The 17,091-nt window shown below is 39.3% G+C and overlaps 1 protein-coding gene across 1 annotated transcript in view; it reads right to left on the bottom strand.

Annotated features, from left to right (window-relative positions):
- Positions 1-4,352: 4,352 nt before the first annotated feature.
- The window catches only part of LOC106874259 (ubiquinone biosynthesis monooxygenase COQ6, mitochondrial), a 31,683-nt gene continuing 18,944 nt past the window's right edge, over positions 4,353-17,091 (bottom strand). The window contains exons 9-12 of the mRNA XM_014921918.3: positions 13,198-13,324; positions 10,542-10,657; positions 6,079-6,245; positions 4,353-5,030 (exon numbers count right to left, since the gene is read on the bottom strand). Of these exons, the coding sequence (XP_014777404.1) occupies positions 4,998-5,030; positions 6,079-6,245; positions 10,542-10,657; positions 13,198-13,324 (443 nt within the window). The 3' untranslated portion in view covers positions 4,353-4,997. The remainder of the gene's footprint in view (positions 5,031-6,078; positions 6,246-10,541; positions 10,658-13,197; positions 13,325-17,091) is intronic.

Genomic DNA, 17,091 nt, shown 5'->3' with positions numbered 1-17,091 from the left:
TACTTATTTTACCAACTCCAAAAGGGATGAAACGCAAAGTCAACTTCAGTGGAATTTGAACTCAGAACATAAGGACTGAAGAAATACACTAAACTACTGTAGCCTCAGATTAATGAATATCATGAAAGCGAAATCTGATAGATATAAGCTATAGGGAAGCCCATCATATGTATGTATGCATTTCTGTCTCTGAAGGTGCAAACCCAACAGACGATTTGTTGACAGAGTTTAGCTGCTTGGAGGTTATAGTATAGTAGAAGGTACAGCACAGTGGGACTGAACCCCAAAACCACATGATTCAGAAGTGAACTTCTTAAAAATACAGTCAAGTCTGTGTGTATATATATATATATATATATATATATATATATAAAGAGTAAAGAACCCCTTCCGTCATGAATGACCTTGGGATTGCACCTAGAAAGTTACCCTCTTAGGCACAAGTCCAAGTCCAGGCAAGGTTGTTTATAGAAGATCAGTAGTCGCCCATGCATACCAACCTCCCCTTTCCATGCCATCAATGTTATCCAAGGGAAAGGCAAAGGCTGATACAGCTTGACACCTGTGACGTCGCAACTCATTTATACAGCTGAGTGAACTGGGGCAACACGAAATAAAGTGTCTTGCTCAAGAACACAACACACAGCCTGGTCCAGGAATCAAACTCACTACCTCATGATTGTGAGCCTGATGCTCTTACCACTGACCCATATATATATATATATATATATATATATATATATATATATATATATATATATATATATATATACACACACAAGCTTATCCAATTCATGCCATCATGTAAAACAATGGACATAAAAATGAAATGGATACACATGTATATATACACACACAAAACATACATATGAATATGTGTATGTGTCTATAAATATCTATCTCCATACTTCCTGTCCATGTGCCTTATTTTGGTTGAAGGCTAGCAGCCAACTATTTACAATAAAAGCAGACAATTTTCACACTTATGCTTTGAATACCAAAGTTAAACACTTTTAGATTAATAAAACAATATATTTGATTCTCAGCAATTGTTTCTCATTACAGCAATTATTCAGTTAAAATTTGAAAACAATAATTTCAATAAATTCAAATACAGTGCATTCTGAGACATAATTATCAAATTATCTAAATTTTCAATAAATAAACTCTGTGAAATACAACAGTAACAATGGAAAAATTTCTTTGCTCATACTATTTTGATGGCACCCACTGAGTGAAACTACATTCCTAAATAGAAAACTACATTCCTAAATATTTTTTCTGTATTTCAACAGAGAACCATTCTAGCTACTGACCTTATCTCACCTTCAGCCATAATGCAGATTACATCAATTACAATATTACAATAGTTACTCTAGATCAGATGTTCATAAAACAGCAGAATACGTTTTAAAAATTCTAATTGCCATCATGAAACAAGGTAAAAGTATTGAAGCTTAAGTCACAATTCAACACAACTTCATCAGACACTGTAAATTTCAAACTGTAACTGATGTCAAAAATATATATATTAGTTATAGAGGCAGTATTAATACTGAAAGGCAATATTTATGCCTTATGAGGAACCTCTTACCATAGTAAAGAAATACAAGCTCAGGTGATTTGGGCACGCCACCCACTCATCACGGATTGCCAAAACAGTCCTTCAGGGAACATACAAAGGTAGCAGAGAAATAGGTGGGGAAACAACACCTATGAGTGGACAAGCCTAAAGATGAGAAATGCAGTGTGAGAGGCAGAAGACAGAGACGAGTGGAGGGATCTGGTTATAAAGTTATCAGTGGTGTCTCAATATTCAGCCAGACTACAGGATATGTAATGTAAAAAAGTTGGACAATGTAAGCCATGTGCCAGAACTAAACTAGAACACAGGCTAGGCAAAATATTTGAATGCAGTTTTTCATACAAACAACAGTATGTTTTAAACAGAAAAAGATGGAGAATCTTTCTGTATTTAGTTACCAGGACAATTCAAAGACATTGCTGCAATGTTGGGATGAGAGGTTCTTGCAAACCATCTTGAAACTGGTGACACTACTCGAATTTGAGTGAAGCATTAATGTATTTAGTTCATCATACACATATTGATTGTAGCTTCTGCAAGACCATTCCTTGATGTGTTTGTCTTATTTTGAAGAATATTAAGTTTGATAATATAGCTCCCTTTAACCAATGTCATCATCCTCATTATCATTGTTTAACGTCTGTTTTCCATGCTGGCATGGGTTGGACAGTTTGATTGGGAACTGGCAAGCCAGGAGGCTGCACCAAGCTCCAATCTGATCTGGCAAGGTTTCTACAACTGGATGCCCTTTCTAATGCCAACCACTGCGAGAGTGTAGTGGATGCTTTTTACGTGCCACTGGCATCAGCCACATTCAGATGGTGCTTTTTACGTGCCAGTCGGGGTGGGGTGGGGTGGGGAGCTGGCATCGACCATGTTCGGAAGGTGCTTTTTAGGTTCCACTGGCACAGGGAGCCAGTCAGGTGGCACTGACATTGGCCACAACTAAAATTTCCATTTGATTGAGATTCTGATTGTGATTTTGATTTTGCTTTTACTGTTGACTATGGTGCTGCTACACCAGTCATTGGGTATGACTCCTTCGGTTATGGAAAGTGCCCAATTTTTTTTATAGCAGTATGGCATGTTCTGTTCTTTCTGAACAAACAGAACATTCAGAGTAGGTACCAGTTAACACCAAAATGGCATCTTCACTCATAGATTGATTTCTTCATGGGAACAAGAAGACATTCATTGCTAAAAGAGCTGAACTTTATTTTAGCTGAAATTTCAGATGGCACAGTAAGAGAAAGGGAATATATCACAAGTAGATTTGTGTATTTCTCTGAACAGCTTCCAGTAAACAAGTTTGGGTGACAGAATTTGGAATAAGCTGTTGCAAATTTAATCAATCTATAGGTGAAGATGTCAGTTTGTGTGTTAACTGGCACCTACTCTGAATGCTCTCCTTGTTCAGAAAGAACAAAACATGTCATACTACATCAGTAGATGGAAACTGAAAGAAGCCTGTCGTGTGTGTGTGTTTGTTCCCCTCACCACCGCTTGACAAGTGGCGCTGGTGTGTTTACATCTTTATAACTTAGTGGTTTGGCATAAGAAACTGATAGAATAAGTACCAGGCCTTAAAAATAAGTACTGGGGTTGATACATTTGACTAAAATTCCTTCAAGGTGGTGCCCCAGCATGGCCACAACCTAATGACTGAAACAAGTAAAAAAACAAAAGAAAAAAGAAAAAGAGATGTATGTGAGCATATCTATATTTCTCTGTCTGTCAGTCTCTCTCTCTCTCTTTATATATATATATATATATATATATATGTATATATATATATATATATATATATATATATATATATATATATATATATATATGTGTGTACACATACAGGTGTGTGCATATGAATGTATGCCCATGGGAATGTGATAATCTGATGCTTATTTGTACAGCTGGTTGCCCTTACTGACACTAACCACTCTACTATGATGGGCTGGAAACTTGCACCAACTCCACAGACTGAGGCAGTGTGAGTTACGTTTCCCAATTGACTATGGTTATACTTGAACCAATGACTGTGTGGTTGGTAGTCTAGCATTTAAATTGACAAATATTCTTGTTCATTTTCTTGCACACATATATACATATACACATATATATACATACAAACCCTTATACAGACATACACATCATCATCGTTTAACGTCCGCTTTCCATGCTAGCATGGGTTGGACGATTTGACTGAGGACTGGTGAAACCGGATGGCAACACCAGGCTCCAATCTAATTTGGCAGAGTTTCTACAGCTGGATGCCCTTCCTAACACCAACCACTCAGAGAGTGTAGTGGGTGCTTTTACGTGTCACCCGCACGAAAACGGCCACGCTCGAAATGGTATCTTTTATGTGCCACCCGCACAAGCCAGTCCAGGGGCACTGGCAACGATCTCGCTCGAAAATCCTACGGGAGCCAGTCAGGCAGTACTGGCAACGGCCACGCTCAAAATAGTGCATCTCATGTGCCACCCGCACAAGAGCCAGTCCAGGGGCACTGGCAACGATCTTACTTGGCTTGCCGGGTCTTCGCACGCACAGCACATTTCCAAAGGTCTCAGTCAGTAGTCATTGCCTCGGTGAGGCCCAATGTATGAAGGTCTTGCCTCACCACCTCAGCCCAGGTCTTCCTGGGCCTACCTCTTCCACGGGTTCCCTCAACTGTTAGGGTGTGGCACTTTTTCATGCAGCTATCCTCATCCATTCTCACACAATTAGCAAAACTCCAGGTTTTTACATAAGTATCAGGATAAAACATTGTTTGTAGATTTTTATTACCAAACAAATTAATAATAAAACAGAATACTAGTAGAGTACTGTATAAATGCATATAGTATAGTAGTGAACTATATAATATAGTGCAGTGCAGTACTGCACTATATAGCACAGCAGCTCACAGTACAAAATGGTGTACTATAATATTGTATATTGCAATATATACTACAATATAATATATTACAGTAGAGTAGAGGACAATACTATATACTGTACTATAAGGAAAACATCAGTGTTTGAGATACACTGCAGTCAACATCAACATGTGGCCTTAAGGAAGACAAATCAATACAGTACAGTATGGTAGAGTACATTACAGTAGGGAACAATAAGACAGAATTCAATATGGTAGAGTACAGTACATTACAAGAGAATACTGTATTATGTATTGCCTGTGAAGAAAACATCTGTTTGGTACATACTACACTCCAGTCAACATAATAAATGTGGTAGAGTATGACATGCAGTGTAGTAGAGTACCATATGGTAGAGTACAATATCATAGAGCACAGTCCATTGGAATACATTGTAAGAGAGTATAGTATGGTAAAATACAGTATCTCTGAGTAAAGTACAGTATTAGTATCCAAGATATTTCAAGTTGAAATCACTCTAAAGCAGTTTTCACTACGAATGAGTTGCTGTCTGGATGAATTTATCCTGGAAAAAAAAAAAAAAGATGAATAAATAAATGAACAATAACAAGAAGGAGGAGGAGGAAGATTTGTAACTGAGGCACTACTTGACAACTGGTGTTGGTGTGTTTATGTCCACATAACTTAGTGATTCAGCAAAAGAGACCGATAGAATAAGTATGTGACTTAAAAAAAAAGGTACTGGGCTCAATTTATTCGATTAAAAATTCTTCAAGGTGGTGCCCCAGCATGGCTGCAGTCGGCATGTGTAAGGACTTTCGAGCAAGACCGTTGCCAGTGCCCCTGGACTAGCTATTGTGCAGGTGGCACGTAAAATACACCATTTTGAGCGTGGCCGTTGCCAGTACCGTCTGACTGGCCTTCGAGCGGGTGGCACGTAAAAGCACCCACTACACTCTTTGAGTGGTTGGCGTTAGGAAGGGCATCCAGCTGTAGAAACTCTGCCAAATCAGATTGGAGCCTGGTGTAGCCTCAGTCAAATCGTCCAACCCATGCTAGCATGGAAAGCGGACGTTAAACGATGATGATAATGATATTACTAGCAGAAAACTAGCCAGGGGATAGTATTTCTGCTAGGAATAACAACAATAATTTCTAATTTAGGCACAAGGCTGGAAGAATGAATGGCAAACTTGACCTTCATAGGATTTGAACTCATTACTGCATGGCATTTTTCTGACACTCTAACAATTCAGCCACTTCATCTATGCTGCTGTTCTTTAGCCCCACATCAGCATTGAATGAGCAGACCTCTGATCAAATGTGTTGAATATGTAATTATCCCATTTTATTTTTAGGTGTAATGTGTCTAGGATCATATTATCCAGGCTATACATGTCCTTCCTGTTTTAAGATGGTAAGCTGTAATTTTAGGGGTATTTGGTTGCTCTTTGTAGCAAGTGAAATTACTCTCAATTTCACTTATAATAATGCTATTGCTAGTGATGATGACAATGATGATGATGATAACAATAATGACAATGATGATGATGATGAATTGATGATGAAGATGACAGTGACTACGTCTAAAAAGAGGGAAAACAGAAAATCACCTTGATGAATGTACTGGAATTGGTTGCCTGCAAACCAAGTGTTCTGAGGATCACTAATGGACTGAAATGTGTTCCATACAGTTTCTGTAGACCATCTATAGCGGCAACAATAGGTAAGACATCTCTTTGGCGTTGTGATTCATATGACAACAGATGGTTTAAAGAACCTACAGAAAGACATAAATAGCATGGCAGGATGAATAACTGAATGTAAAACGATCGAAAGAAGTTTGAACCAAGTAAAAGTCATCTCTGCTATTGGTTAAATGATTAATTAGTAATGGACATCTAGTAATTAATAACAACTTGGGGCATACTAACATGTTTAGTGGGAAACTAAAATACAGGATACATTGTACATTGTGTGTGTGTGTGAGAGAGAGAGAGATTTGAAAATGCCCTGTGAGTATTAATGTAGCAAGGACAGTGGACAGGCAGAATTGTTAGAGCCTTGCAGTATTTCAGTTTCCATCAATCAAATCTACTCACAAGGCGTTCATCAACCCTGGGGTATAATAGAAGACACTTACTTAAGGTGCCTATCTATGCCTCTGTGTGTGTGTGTGTGACAGAATATATATATTTATATATTACCTTTTATCTTTTATTTCAGTCACTAGATTGCAGCCATGTAATAATTGAATGAGTTGACCATAGTACTTGTATTTTAAGCCTAGTACTTATTCGATCAGTCTCCTCTGCCAAACCACTAAGTTATGAGGATGTAAACAAAGAAGTGGTGATGGGGGATAAACACAAACACAAACACATAAGTATATATATGATGGGCTTCTTTTAGTTTCTGTCCACCAAATCCAATCACAAGGCTTTGGTTGGTCTGGGGCTATAGTAAAGGACACGAACCCAAAGTGCCATGCAGTCGGACTGAACCCGGAACCATGTGGTTGAGCAACAAACTTCTTACCTTGGGCTCAACAAGGCTTTATGAGTGGATTTGGTAGGCAGAAACTATATATATATATATATATATATATATATATATATATATATATATATATATATATATATATATATAAATATATAAATATATATATATATATATATATATATATATATATATATATATATATATATATATATATATATATATATACACACACATAGGCGTAGAAGTAGCTGTGTGGTAAGTAGCTTGCTTACGAACCACATGGTTCCAGGTTCAGTCCCACTGTGTGGCACCTTGGGCAAGTGTCTTCTACTATAGCCTCAGACCGACCAAAGCCTTATGAGTAGATTTGTTAGACGGAAACTGAAAAAAGCCCGTCGTATATATGTATATATGTATGTGTGTGTATATGTTTGTGTGTCTGTGTTTGCTTCCCCCAACATCACCGATGCTGGTGTGTTTACATCCCTGTTACTTAACGGTTCGGCAAAAGACACCAATAGAATAAGTACTAGGCTTACAAAGAATAAGTCCTAGGGTCAATTTGCTTGACTAAAGGCGGTGCTCCAACATGGCCACAGTCAAATGACTGAAACAAATAAAAGAGTAAAAAAGAGTATACATACACACACAGGTGTGTGTGTGTGTGTTTTTGTGTCTGTGTTTGTCCTGGTAACTTAGCAGTTCAGCAAAAGAGACTTAACAAAAAATAAGAATGGGTTGATTCATTCGACTAAAAATTTTCAAGGTGGTGCTCCAGCATGGCCCACAGTCTAATGACTAATGACTGAAACAAGTAAAAGCTATATATATAGCATAAATAATATATAAATACAGGCATATATCCATACATATATGTACATACCTACATCTATATGTATACATACATGCATATATGGGTACAGGACATCACAAAAAACGTTAAACGCAATGAGAAACGAAAACATAAAGACGAAAAAAACAAACAAGACATGCAACATAAAGAATATTTCCCTTCTTCAGTCGTCCCTGTTCCATCTAATCCACATTTTGAAGGCAAGGACAATACGTGACTTTGTTGGAACAGTCCTTCCCGCAAAGCAAAATAAATAAAATTTGGAATTTTGTGCGGAGGGTGAAAGTGTAAACAAGAACAGGACAGTGAGAACAAGACAGTAAAAGACAGTAAAAACAAGACAGAACAGTGAAAACAAATGATGAGGGCTGTTAGGCCAAGATGATAGAAAAATTATTCTTTTGAATGATAGTTAGATGTGACTGAGAGACAAAAAAATCACGTCTTCTCTATTGGAAGGCAGGAAATAGAAAGAAAGAATCCCTTTTGTCACGTGTCAGCGACGAGAGGGTCAAGGAGGAGGAGTGAGAGAGAGAGAACGTTGAAAGGAAGAGAAGAATAGGGAAGGGTTGGAAGAGAAAAGCAGAAAGGATGAAGAACAAGAGAGAGAGAGAGATAGACAGGGAAGTGATAGTAACAGTAGTAGAGTGCGCAGTAATAATTATTAAGATAAAACTTACATATGATTTATAAATGTCAAGTGAACAATATTTTGAAAGTAAGTGTTTAATACTTAATTTCATATATATTTATATATATGTGTGTGCATGTGTGTCAAATTATTAAAATAAATATCATTTACAATAAAATTTGCACAGTGACTTCAGAGTAAAATTTCTACAACAGTTCACCTGCATTCAGCATCTTCAACTGTCACTCACGTTCACTCCTCTACCAGTATGGCCAACAGGATATGTTCCATTTTACCGTATAAAATTGTGTCAGGTGCTCTGGCATTAATAACTTCTTGGATGACATGTTCTAGAGGTTGTATGAATGCTATAAGTCATTTTGGTAGGAATCCAGGATGGAATGACTTGGAAATTGTAACAAGTATATGACATGAACTTGGCTTCACTAGGAATTGAACCTGTACCATTGCAAACTAGTGCTTGTATGTGGCTACATGACCACAACATATGAATACACAAACATACATGAACTAATGAAGGAGCTTCTTTCAACCTGCTAAAAACACCAACTGAATCTTTTGTAAACCCTACCTTATTTTTATATAAAAAGACACCTTGGATAATGTTGTCCAAGATATACTCTCACAGAAGATGCTGTATGGCTGGAATGACTGTGATCACAGGTCTACTTTATTGGGCTAACCTGAGGTAAAGTGGACATCACTGGTGTTAGAACTTGGCACCTCATCATCACTCTATTTACCACTTGTTGAGCTCTGCTCCAGCCATCCCCATCCACCCATGTAAAATATTAGGTAGCCGTGAATTTCCACTACAAACAGTAAACATGTTCCCCCCAACCTCTCTATCATATTTAAGCCTACCATTACCTTGCTAAAAGAGACCATCCTATCTCCTATCCTTCCCTCAGTCAAGTAGGTTCTTCAGTCTTGCAAGTTACTTGGTGACCTCACTAATTTAGATGCCATGACAAAAGCACACTGTGTAAAGTGGTTAGCATTAAGAAATGCATCCAACCACAGAAATCATGCCAAAATAGTAGCAACATTAGAGCAAGATATGATCCTCTGATCTTTTGCATCCTGTCAAAATATCCACCCAATGCTGGCATGGAAACTGGACATAAAATAATGCTGACACACATACACTTGTGTATACGTATGCACATGCGTATGTGTACATCTGTACTTCACCAAAAAATCAGTGAGCAAGAAGTAATGATGTTGCTGTAGTTTACCTTGTCAACACATGATTTACTCGCTTTGCACCTTCACATACAGAATGAGATATCCCTTCCTTGTAGAACAGGTGAGGGTTAGTGACAAGAAAGGTATCCAGTTGTACAGGAATGCTTAAATAATATACTCATCTAAACCATGCTAGCATAGAAAATCATTATTATCATTTCAGGTTTACATGGGTCAGATGGAGGGAGATTTTCTGCAGCAGGATGCCCTTCCTGTCTCCAATCCACATCTATTTTCAAGCAAGGTAATATTTCCCTATGGCCAGATATGTACTTCATGGAAGACTGAAAACAAACAACATTGCTTGTATGACAATGGTGTGTGTGTGTGTGTGTGTGTGTGTGTGTGTGTGTGTGTGTGTGCATCCATGTCAAGACATGAGTGTACACACACATATTGATTTCAAATTTTGGCACAAAGCCAGCAGTTTTAGGTGAGGGGTAAGTTGATTACATCAACTCCAGTGTTAAACTGGTACTTATTTTATTGACCCATAAAGGATGAAAGGCAAAGTCAACCTCAGTGGAATCTGAACTCGGAATGTAAAGACAGACAAAATGCTGCTAAGCATTTTGCTTGGCATGCTAATGATTTTGCCAGCTTGCTGCTTTACACACACATATGTACATTAACTCCCAAGAATATAGTCAGCTTGGGGCTATAGTAGAAGGCATTTGCCCAAGATATGCAGTGGGACTGAACCTGAAATCACATGGTTGGGAAGCAAGCTTCTTGATCCCACAACCACACCTAAACCAAGCCATGTTTGCGCCTAATCACAATAAATGAACAAAAGATTAAAAAGAGAGAAACAAAGGTACCTAAATCACTGCCTTGATTCACTGCTTCCAGTAATTTGTCAGAAAGACAAGTAACATCAGCAAAACCAAGGTTCACTCCTTGACCAGCCAATGGATGGATTCGATGGGCAGCATCCCTGTAAATAACCAATAAAATATATTACTGTTACACTTCAACATCAGATATATTCATTAATCTTTTTATTATGGGTACAAGTGTGGTAGTGTGGTTAAGAAGTTCACTACAAAGCCATGGAATTCTGAGTTCAGTCCCACTGAGTGGTACCTGGGATAAAATTAGTTTAGAGAAATTATGTAGAAGTTTGCATGCGTGAATGTGTGCATAGAACAACCAATCTAGTGAACACTATCAATCCAGTGAATGGCTAGAAACCAGTCTAATGAACATTTATAAACCCAGTCCAATGAACATCCAATCATGAACATCCCATTAATATATAGGCCTGAACGTTCTACTATTTTCCACTTGATATCACATGAGGTCCCTTGATCTTTGAGGTGCCACACATGGCTGGCTAGGGACATGACAAAATGTCTTTTTAGCAATGCTTGAAAGAACTATATCTCTGGTAGGCTCCAGGTATGGTGATGCTGTTGGTAACACCATTGCTAATGCTGTCATTATGGTACAATGATATAAGGGTGTTAACTCTGTGGTTATTGTTTCTAGTCATATGGTTGGCGGTGATGCTGCTAGTGTTAGTGTGGGTGTAGCTTGGTGGTAACATATGGTGCAGAGCTGGTTACTCCATCAGTGTCAATGATAATTGCTTGGTTATCGTCTGAGGTGGTGGTACTGAGGATCCCGGTTTCTTCCTCTGTGTCGTTGGTCCCAGATTGGTCACCATCTCTAGCTGTGACGATTGTACTGGTGGTAACATATGGTGTGGGGCCAGTCACTCTACTGATGTCGATAATAATGGTTTGTCCATCATCTGTGGCAGTGGTACTGGGGTTGTTGGTTACCACCTTGCACCAGCCTCCTATTGGACAGTTATTGCTTACTCTGCAAGAGCAACCTCCCTCCTCCCTTGTTTTGTGGGTGCTTGTTAAAATGCTTTTTATGTTCGGTGCACAACTAAAGGAGACACTTAGGTTGTGCCTGTTAAATAAATGCTTGTATCTATGTGTGTGTGTGAAATAAATAAATAAATATATATATATATCATCATCATCATTGTTTAACGTCTACCTTCCATGCTGGTATGGGTGGGACAGTTTGACAAGAGCTGACCAAGTAGAAGCCTGCACCAGACTTCTTTTGGCAGGATTTTTACAGCTGGATGCTCTTCCAAATACCAACCACTTTACAGTGTGGACTGGGTGCTTTTAAGTGGCACCTGCACTGACAGGGTCACCAAGTATTTGCAAGACAAAAAAGAAAAATCTCTTTTGAGAGGGGAGGGGGCATTGGAGGAGGTGATCTTGTGTCGGAAAGGTTATAGTGAGACAGAGAGATAGAAACAGGTGGCTTGCTGTAGAGGAGGTACAAGGTTGCCCGGTTGGGGGGAGAGGAAGAGAGAGAGAGATAGATCAGGAATGAAGTCAGAAACAAGTGCACTGCCGCAAACGAAAGACGTCGTTATCCATCCTGAGGGAAGTGCAGGAGAAGGAGAGAGAGAGTAGGAGACAGCAGGATAGAAATGGTGGCAAAGTGCTGAGCATACTCACAAAGGGCAGGGATCAGAATATAAATGGGATGGTTGAGTAAAGGAAGAGAGAGATATAGATGGTGGCAAGTGCCAGGGCATAGCCTTAACGTTCGAATGCCATAATATAAGTGGTAGGATATTGCGAAAGAAGCATGGTTAAAGTGTCTGGAAGTGGGGAGTGAGTGGCAGAAACCTGGGTATATATATAGAGTTGGGGGTGGGGCTACCGGATAGCAATAATACAGAGGAACAGGGCTATGAGGACAAGATTGGGGAGTGAGAGTTAGGTATACTGTATGAAGGAGGAAATGTGAGGAAGAGAAGAGATGTAGGTTGGTTTGTTGGGGATAGGGTGTGTGAAAAGTTTACTTGTTACATGTAGGTGGAACACACAGGTCGGGGGCTAGCAGAGAGCAATGATACAGTGGCACCAGGGCCAAGAGGACGGGATTGGGGAGTGGGAGATAAGCATAGTGCATGAAGTGGAAATGTGAGGAAGAGATGTAGTTTGGTTTGTTGTGGTAGGGTGTGTGAGAAGTTTTCTTTTTAAGTGTGGGTGGGACCCGCAGTGCTTCTAGAACTCCGTTTCACTGATGTGGGCAGGTCTTCTCAAGAACTTCATATCGCCAGACATCTCAGTCCATTGTCATTTCCTATGTGAAGCCCAACATCCTGAGAATGGTCCTTACCATTACATCCCACATCTTCCTGGGTCTCCCTCTTCCATGGATACCATCCACTTTCAGTGATCGGCACTTCTTTATGTAGCTGTCCTCATTCATACACATCACGTGTCAAAACCAATGTAGTCTTTCCTCTTGCATGCTACATTTGATTCCTCTTATGCCAAACTTTTCTATCAATACATTTGTACTTTGTTGCACATGCGCACTGATGTTGCACATCCAATGGAGCATATTGATACAACAACATGCAAGTGTAGGTACATGTACGTATGCCTGTCTTATGAATGGTTGATCTGGTAGAAAGTAAGAAATACTCACCCAATTAAGGCAACTCCTTGTCGGACAAAATATGAGGCAACATTCAAACCTAAGGGGAACAAGGCTCGTGATCCTTCATCAACATTGGAAATTGTTGGTGGCATTTGTCTCAAAGAACCACCTCCACCTGTTAACAGGAAGAAAAGGGTCCATTAAACATATATATTTCAAATTATGTCATATCTCACATGAAGTAAGTGTTTCAAGGATTTCTGGCAAACAGATCAACTAAACCATTCATAGTTCCAATATTGCTTTCAAACAAAGGTGGCAAACTGGCAGAATGGTTAGCATACCAAGCAAAATGCTTAGTGGCATTTTGTCCATGTTTATGTCCTAAGTTCAAATTCTGCTGAGATCAACTTTACCTTACATCCTATGAGGGTTGATAAATTAAGTACCAGTGAAACACTGGGGTCGATGTAATTGACTAGTACCCTTCTCTAAAATTTCAGGCCTTGTGCCTTTAGTAGAAAGAATTATTATTATAATTATTGCCACTGGGGTTGACTTTGCCTTTCATCCTTTCAGGGTTGAAAAAAGAAGCACCAGTTGAATACTGGGGTAAATGTAACAGACTTAGCCCCTCCTCTGAAATTGCTGGCCTTGTGCTGAAATTTGAAACCAATATTGCTTTCAAACAGATGCAGGCATGGCTGTGTGAGTAAAAGGTTTGCATTGCAGCCATGAGGTTCTTTGTACAATATTCATTGCTGTGTGTGTGGAATTAGAGGGAAATTGTACAGAAGCCTGTTAGCCATGATAATGAACACTCTCATTAAGAATGATGTCTTAGTACCTAATTGTACAATCGACTGAACAACTTGTTCATTGAATTAGTGTGCAAAGCGATTGACTATTCTATAGACATATATCCTCTTAAAATAATTCTGAAATAGAGTCAATGTGATGCAGTGAGATAAGGGCAGACTTTTGAATGACAGGCACATGGGCTTCTGTACAGTTTCTATTACTCACTTTCACTCAGAAAGCTTTGGTTAATTAGACTCTATAGTAAAACAAATATGCTCGAGATCTCATGTGGTGGAACTGAACCCACGACTTTACAGGTATAAAGTGAACTTTTAAACCACTGAAACTCATGTGCAACCCTGCTGGATATATACACCATTATCATCATCATTTAACATCCACTTTTCCAAGTTACCATGGGGCAGAAGGAATGCATTGAAGCAGATTTCTTTATGGGTGGATCCCCTTCCTTCTGCCAATCTTCACCTGTTTTCAAATAAAGTAATATTTTCCCATAGCCAAACATAATTTTCATGAAAAACTAGAAACAAACAACACTGCATGTATGATGGTGATGCTCTTTGCAACCATCACGTCAAAATATAGATACACATGAACACACACACATATATGTATGTATATGCATAGACACATACATATACACACACATGCATGTCTGTGCATGCACACACACACAAACACAGAAGAGGCTTCATTGAGTTTCTACCTATCAAATCCACTCACAATGCTTTGGTCATTCCAAGGCTATAGTAGATGATGCTTGTCCAAGGTATTGTGCTATGGGATTAAACCTGAAACCACATGGCTGGAAAGCAAGCTGCTCAACCACACAATCACACCTGTGCCTCTGTGTGTATGTGTGTATGTATGTGTACAAGTATGAATGTGCCTATGTGGCCTGTGTCTCTTAGTCCTGTATTGAACAATAGTTGTAAACAAATATCACCATCAGTAAACAGGAGAATGGCGAGTTAATTGCATTGCTTGTTGCTAAGTCTGGGAAGTCTCACACAATTGGACAAACATTACTTTGCCCAGTTATCGAAGAGTTTTTGTCAACCATTATGCATGAAAAACCCGATAACTTTACAAAGATGATCCCACTTAGTAATAACACAATTTCTCGACGCATCGATGAAATGGCCAATGATGTCAAACATCAACTCATTAATATTCCCCAGTATTCTGAATTTTCTATACAAGTGGATGAGTCAACTGTTGTGGTCAATCAATGTTTGATGATGGTATATGTTTGGTATTTCAGCGACTATTTTTCACAATCTCAAGTCTTCCCTTTTTGAACATAATATCCCACTCAGTAATATTCTTGCCTGTACGTTTGATGGAGCTCCTTCGATGATAGAAGATACAGAGGTCTTTCATCTCTCCTAAAGCGTGAAAATTCCCACCAGATACTAACTGTTCATTGCCTGGCACACCTGCAGCATTTAGTGGGAAAAAAATATGAATGATAGGTTGAATGATGTGCTACAGTTAGTTATCAAGACTGTGAACAAATTGAAGTCACTAGTTTTCCAGACATGAGTTCTACTGATGTGTCAAGTTTCATCAAAATTGATAAAACGGTGTAGGAGGAGTTAGATAACAACTCCAAAAACAAACACACCCATAGACAGAATTTTCCACATCACATATGTAGTAGATGTATGTATATATGTATGTATATATATGTAAAAATATATGCATGAATGTATATATGTGTATATATACGTGTACATATATATGTATTGTATATATATAAGTGAGACCATAACCTGTGGCCTTTACCAGGGGTGTAGCCAGCCCACTTATGCATACCTTTCCTTCTTTGGACACAAAACCCTGCTTGCAAAGATCTGTTGAGGCAAGTGAAATCGAAATCAAAAATTGAACCAAATTCGTTAACTGGCACCCGTGCCAGTGGAGCGCTAACAGCACCATCCAAGCAGGATCACTACCAGAGCAGTGGTCTTGCTTCCATGCCGGTGGCATGTAAAAATCACCATTTGAGCGCAATCGTTTCCAGCTTCGCCTTACTGGCACTTGTGCTGGTGGCATGTGAATAAAATATTGGACTGACTCCTGTGCAGGTGGCATGTAAAAAAACACCATTTGAGCATGGCCGTTGCCAGTACTGCCGGACTGGCACTCGTGGCCTGGCCCAGTTAAGAGTACCCTTGATGCGTCGGGCGATATGATATGCTTGAGAAGACCTGTTGAGTCAAGTAAAACCAAAATCGTTGCTGTGACCAGTGCCTCCTGACTGGCTCCTGCGCCGATGGCACATAAAAAGCACCATCCAAACATGGTCGGTACCAGGTCTACCTGACTGGTTCCTGTGCCAGTGGTACGCAAAATGTACTATCCGATCACGAATGTGATCGTTCCCAGGACCACCTGATTGGCCCCTGTGCCAGCAACATGTAAAAAGCACCATCTGAACATGGCTGATGCCAGTACCCGCTGATTGGCTCCCATGCCAGTGGCACATAAAAAGCACCATCCGAATGTGGCTGATACCAGTACCCACTGACTGGTTCCTGTGCTGGTTGAAAGTAAAAAGCACTATCTGAATGTGATTGATACCAGGACCACCTTACTGGCCCCTGTGCCGGTGGCATGTAAAAAGCACCATCCGAATGTGTCTGATGCCAGTACACCACTGACTGGCTCCTGTGCTGGGGGCATGTAAAAAGCACCCACTACACTCTCAGAGTGGTTGGCATTAGGAAGGGCATCCAGCTGTAGAAACATTGCCAGATCAGATTAAAGTCTGGTGCAGCTGCTGGCTCTCCAAACCTCAGTCAAAACATCCAACTCATGCCAGCATGGAAAACGGACATTAAACGATGATGATGATATTGAGATATATATACATACATACATACACACACACATACATACATACATACATACATACATACATACATACACATACATAAAAATATGTATGTACAAGAAATACCAGAAATACTATTCAGCTTAGTGATTTGAGATATATGAATGTAAAAATAAAGTAAATGATTTAAGAGGGACTATACACACACACACACACATATAAAAACACACACACACACACTATGTGTATGTGTGATCTAATAGTCAGGGGGTTGCACACAT

Source organism: Octopus bimaculoides, chromosome 11 (genome assembly GCF_046866305.1).
Source record: "Octopus bimaculoides isolate indiv1 chromosome 11, ASM4686630v1, whole genome shotgun sequence".
Lineage (NCBI taxonomy): Eukaryota > Metazoa > Mollusca > Cephalopoda > Octopoda > Octopodidae > Octopus > Octopus bimaculoides.
The sequence above is the reverse complement of the archived record's forward strand: the minus strand, read 5'-3'. Positions and strand labels throughout refer to the sequence as shown.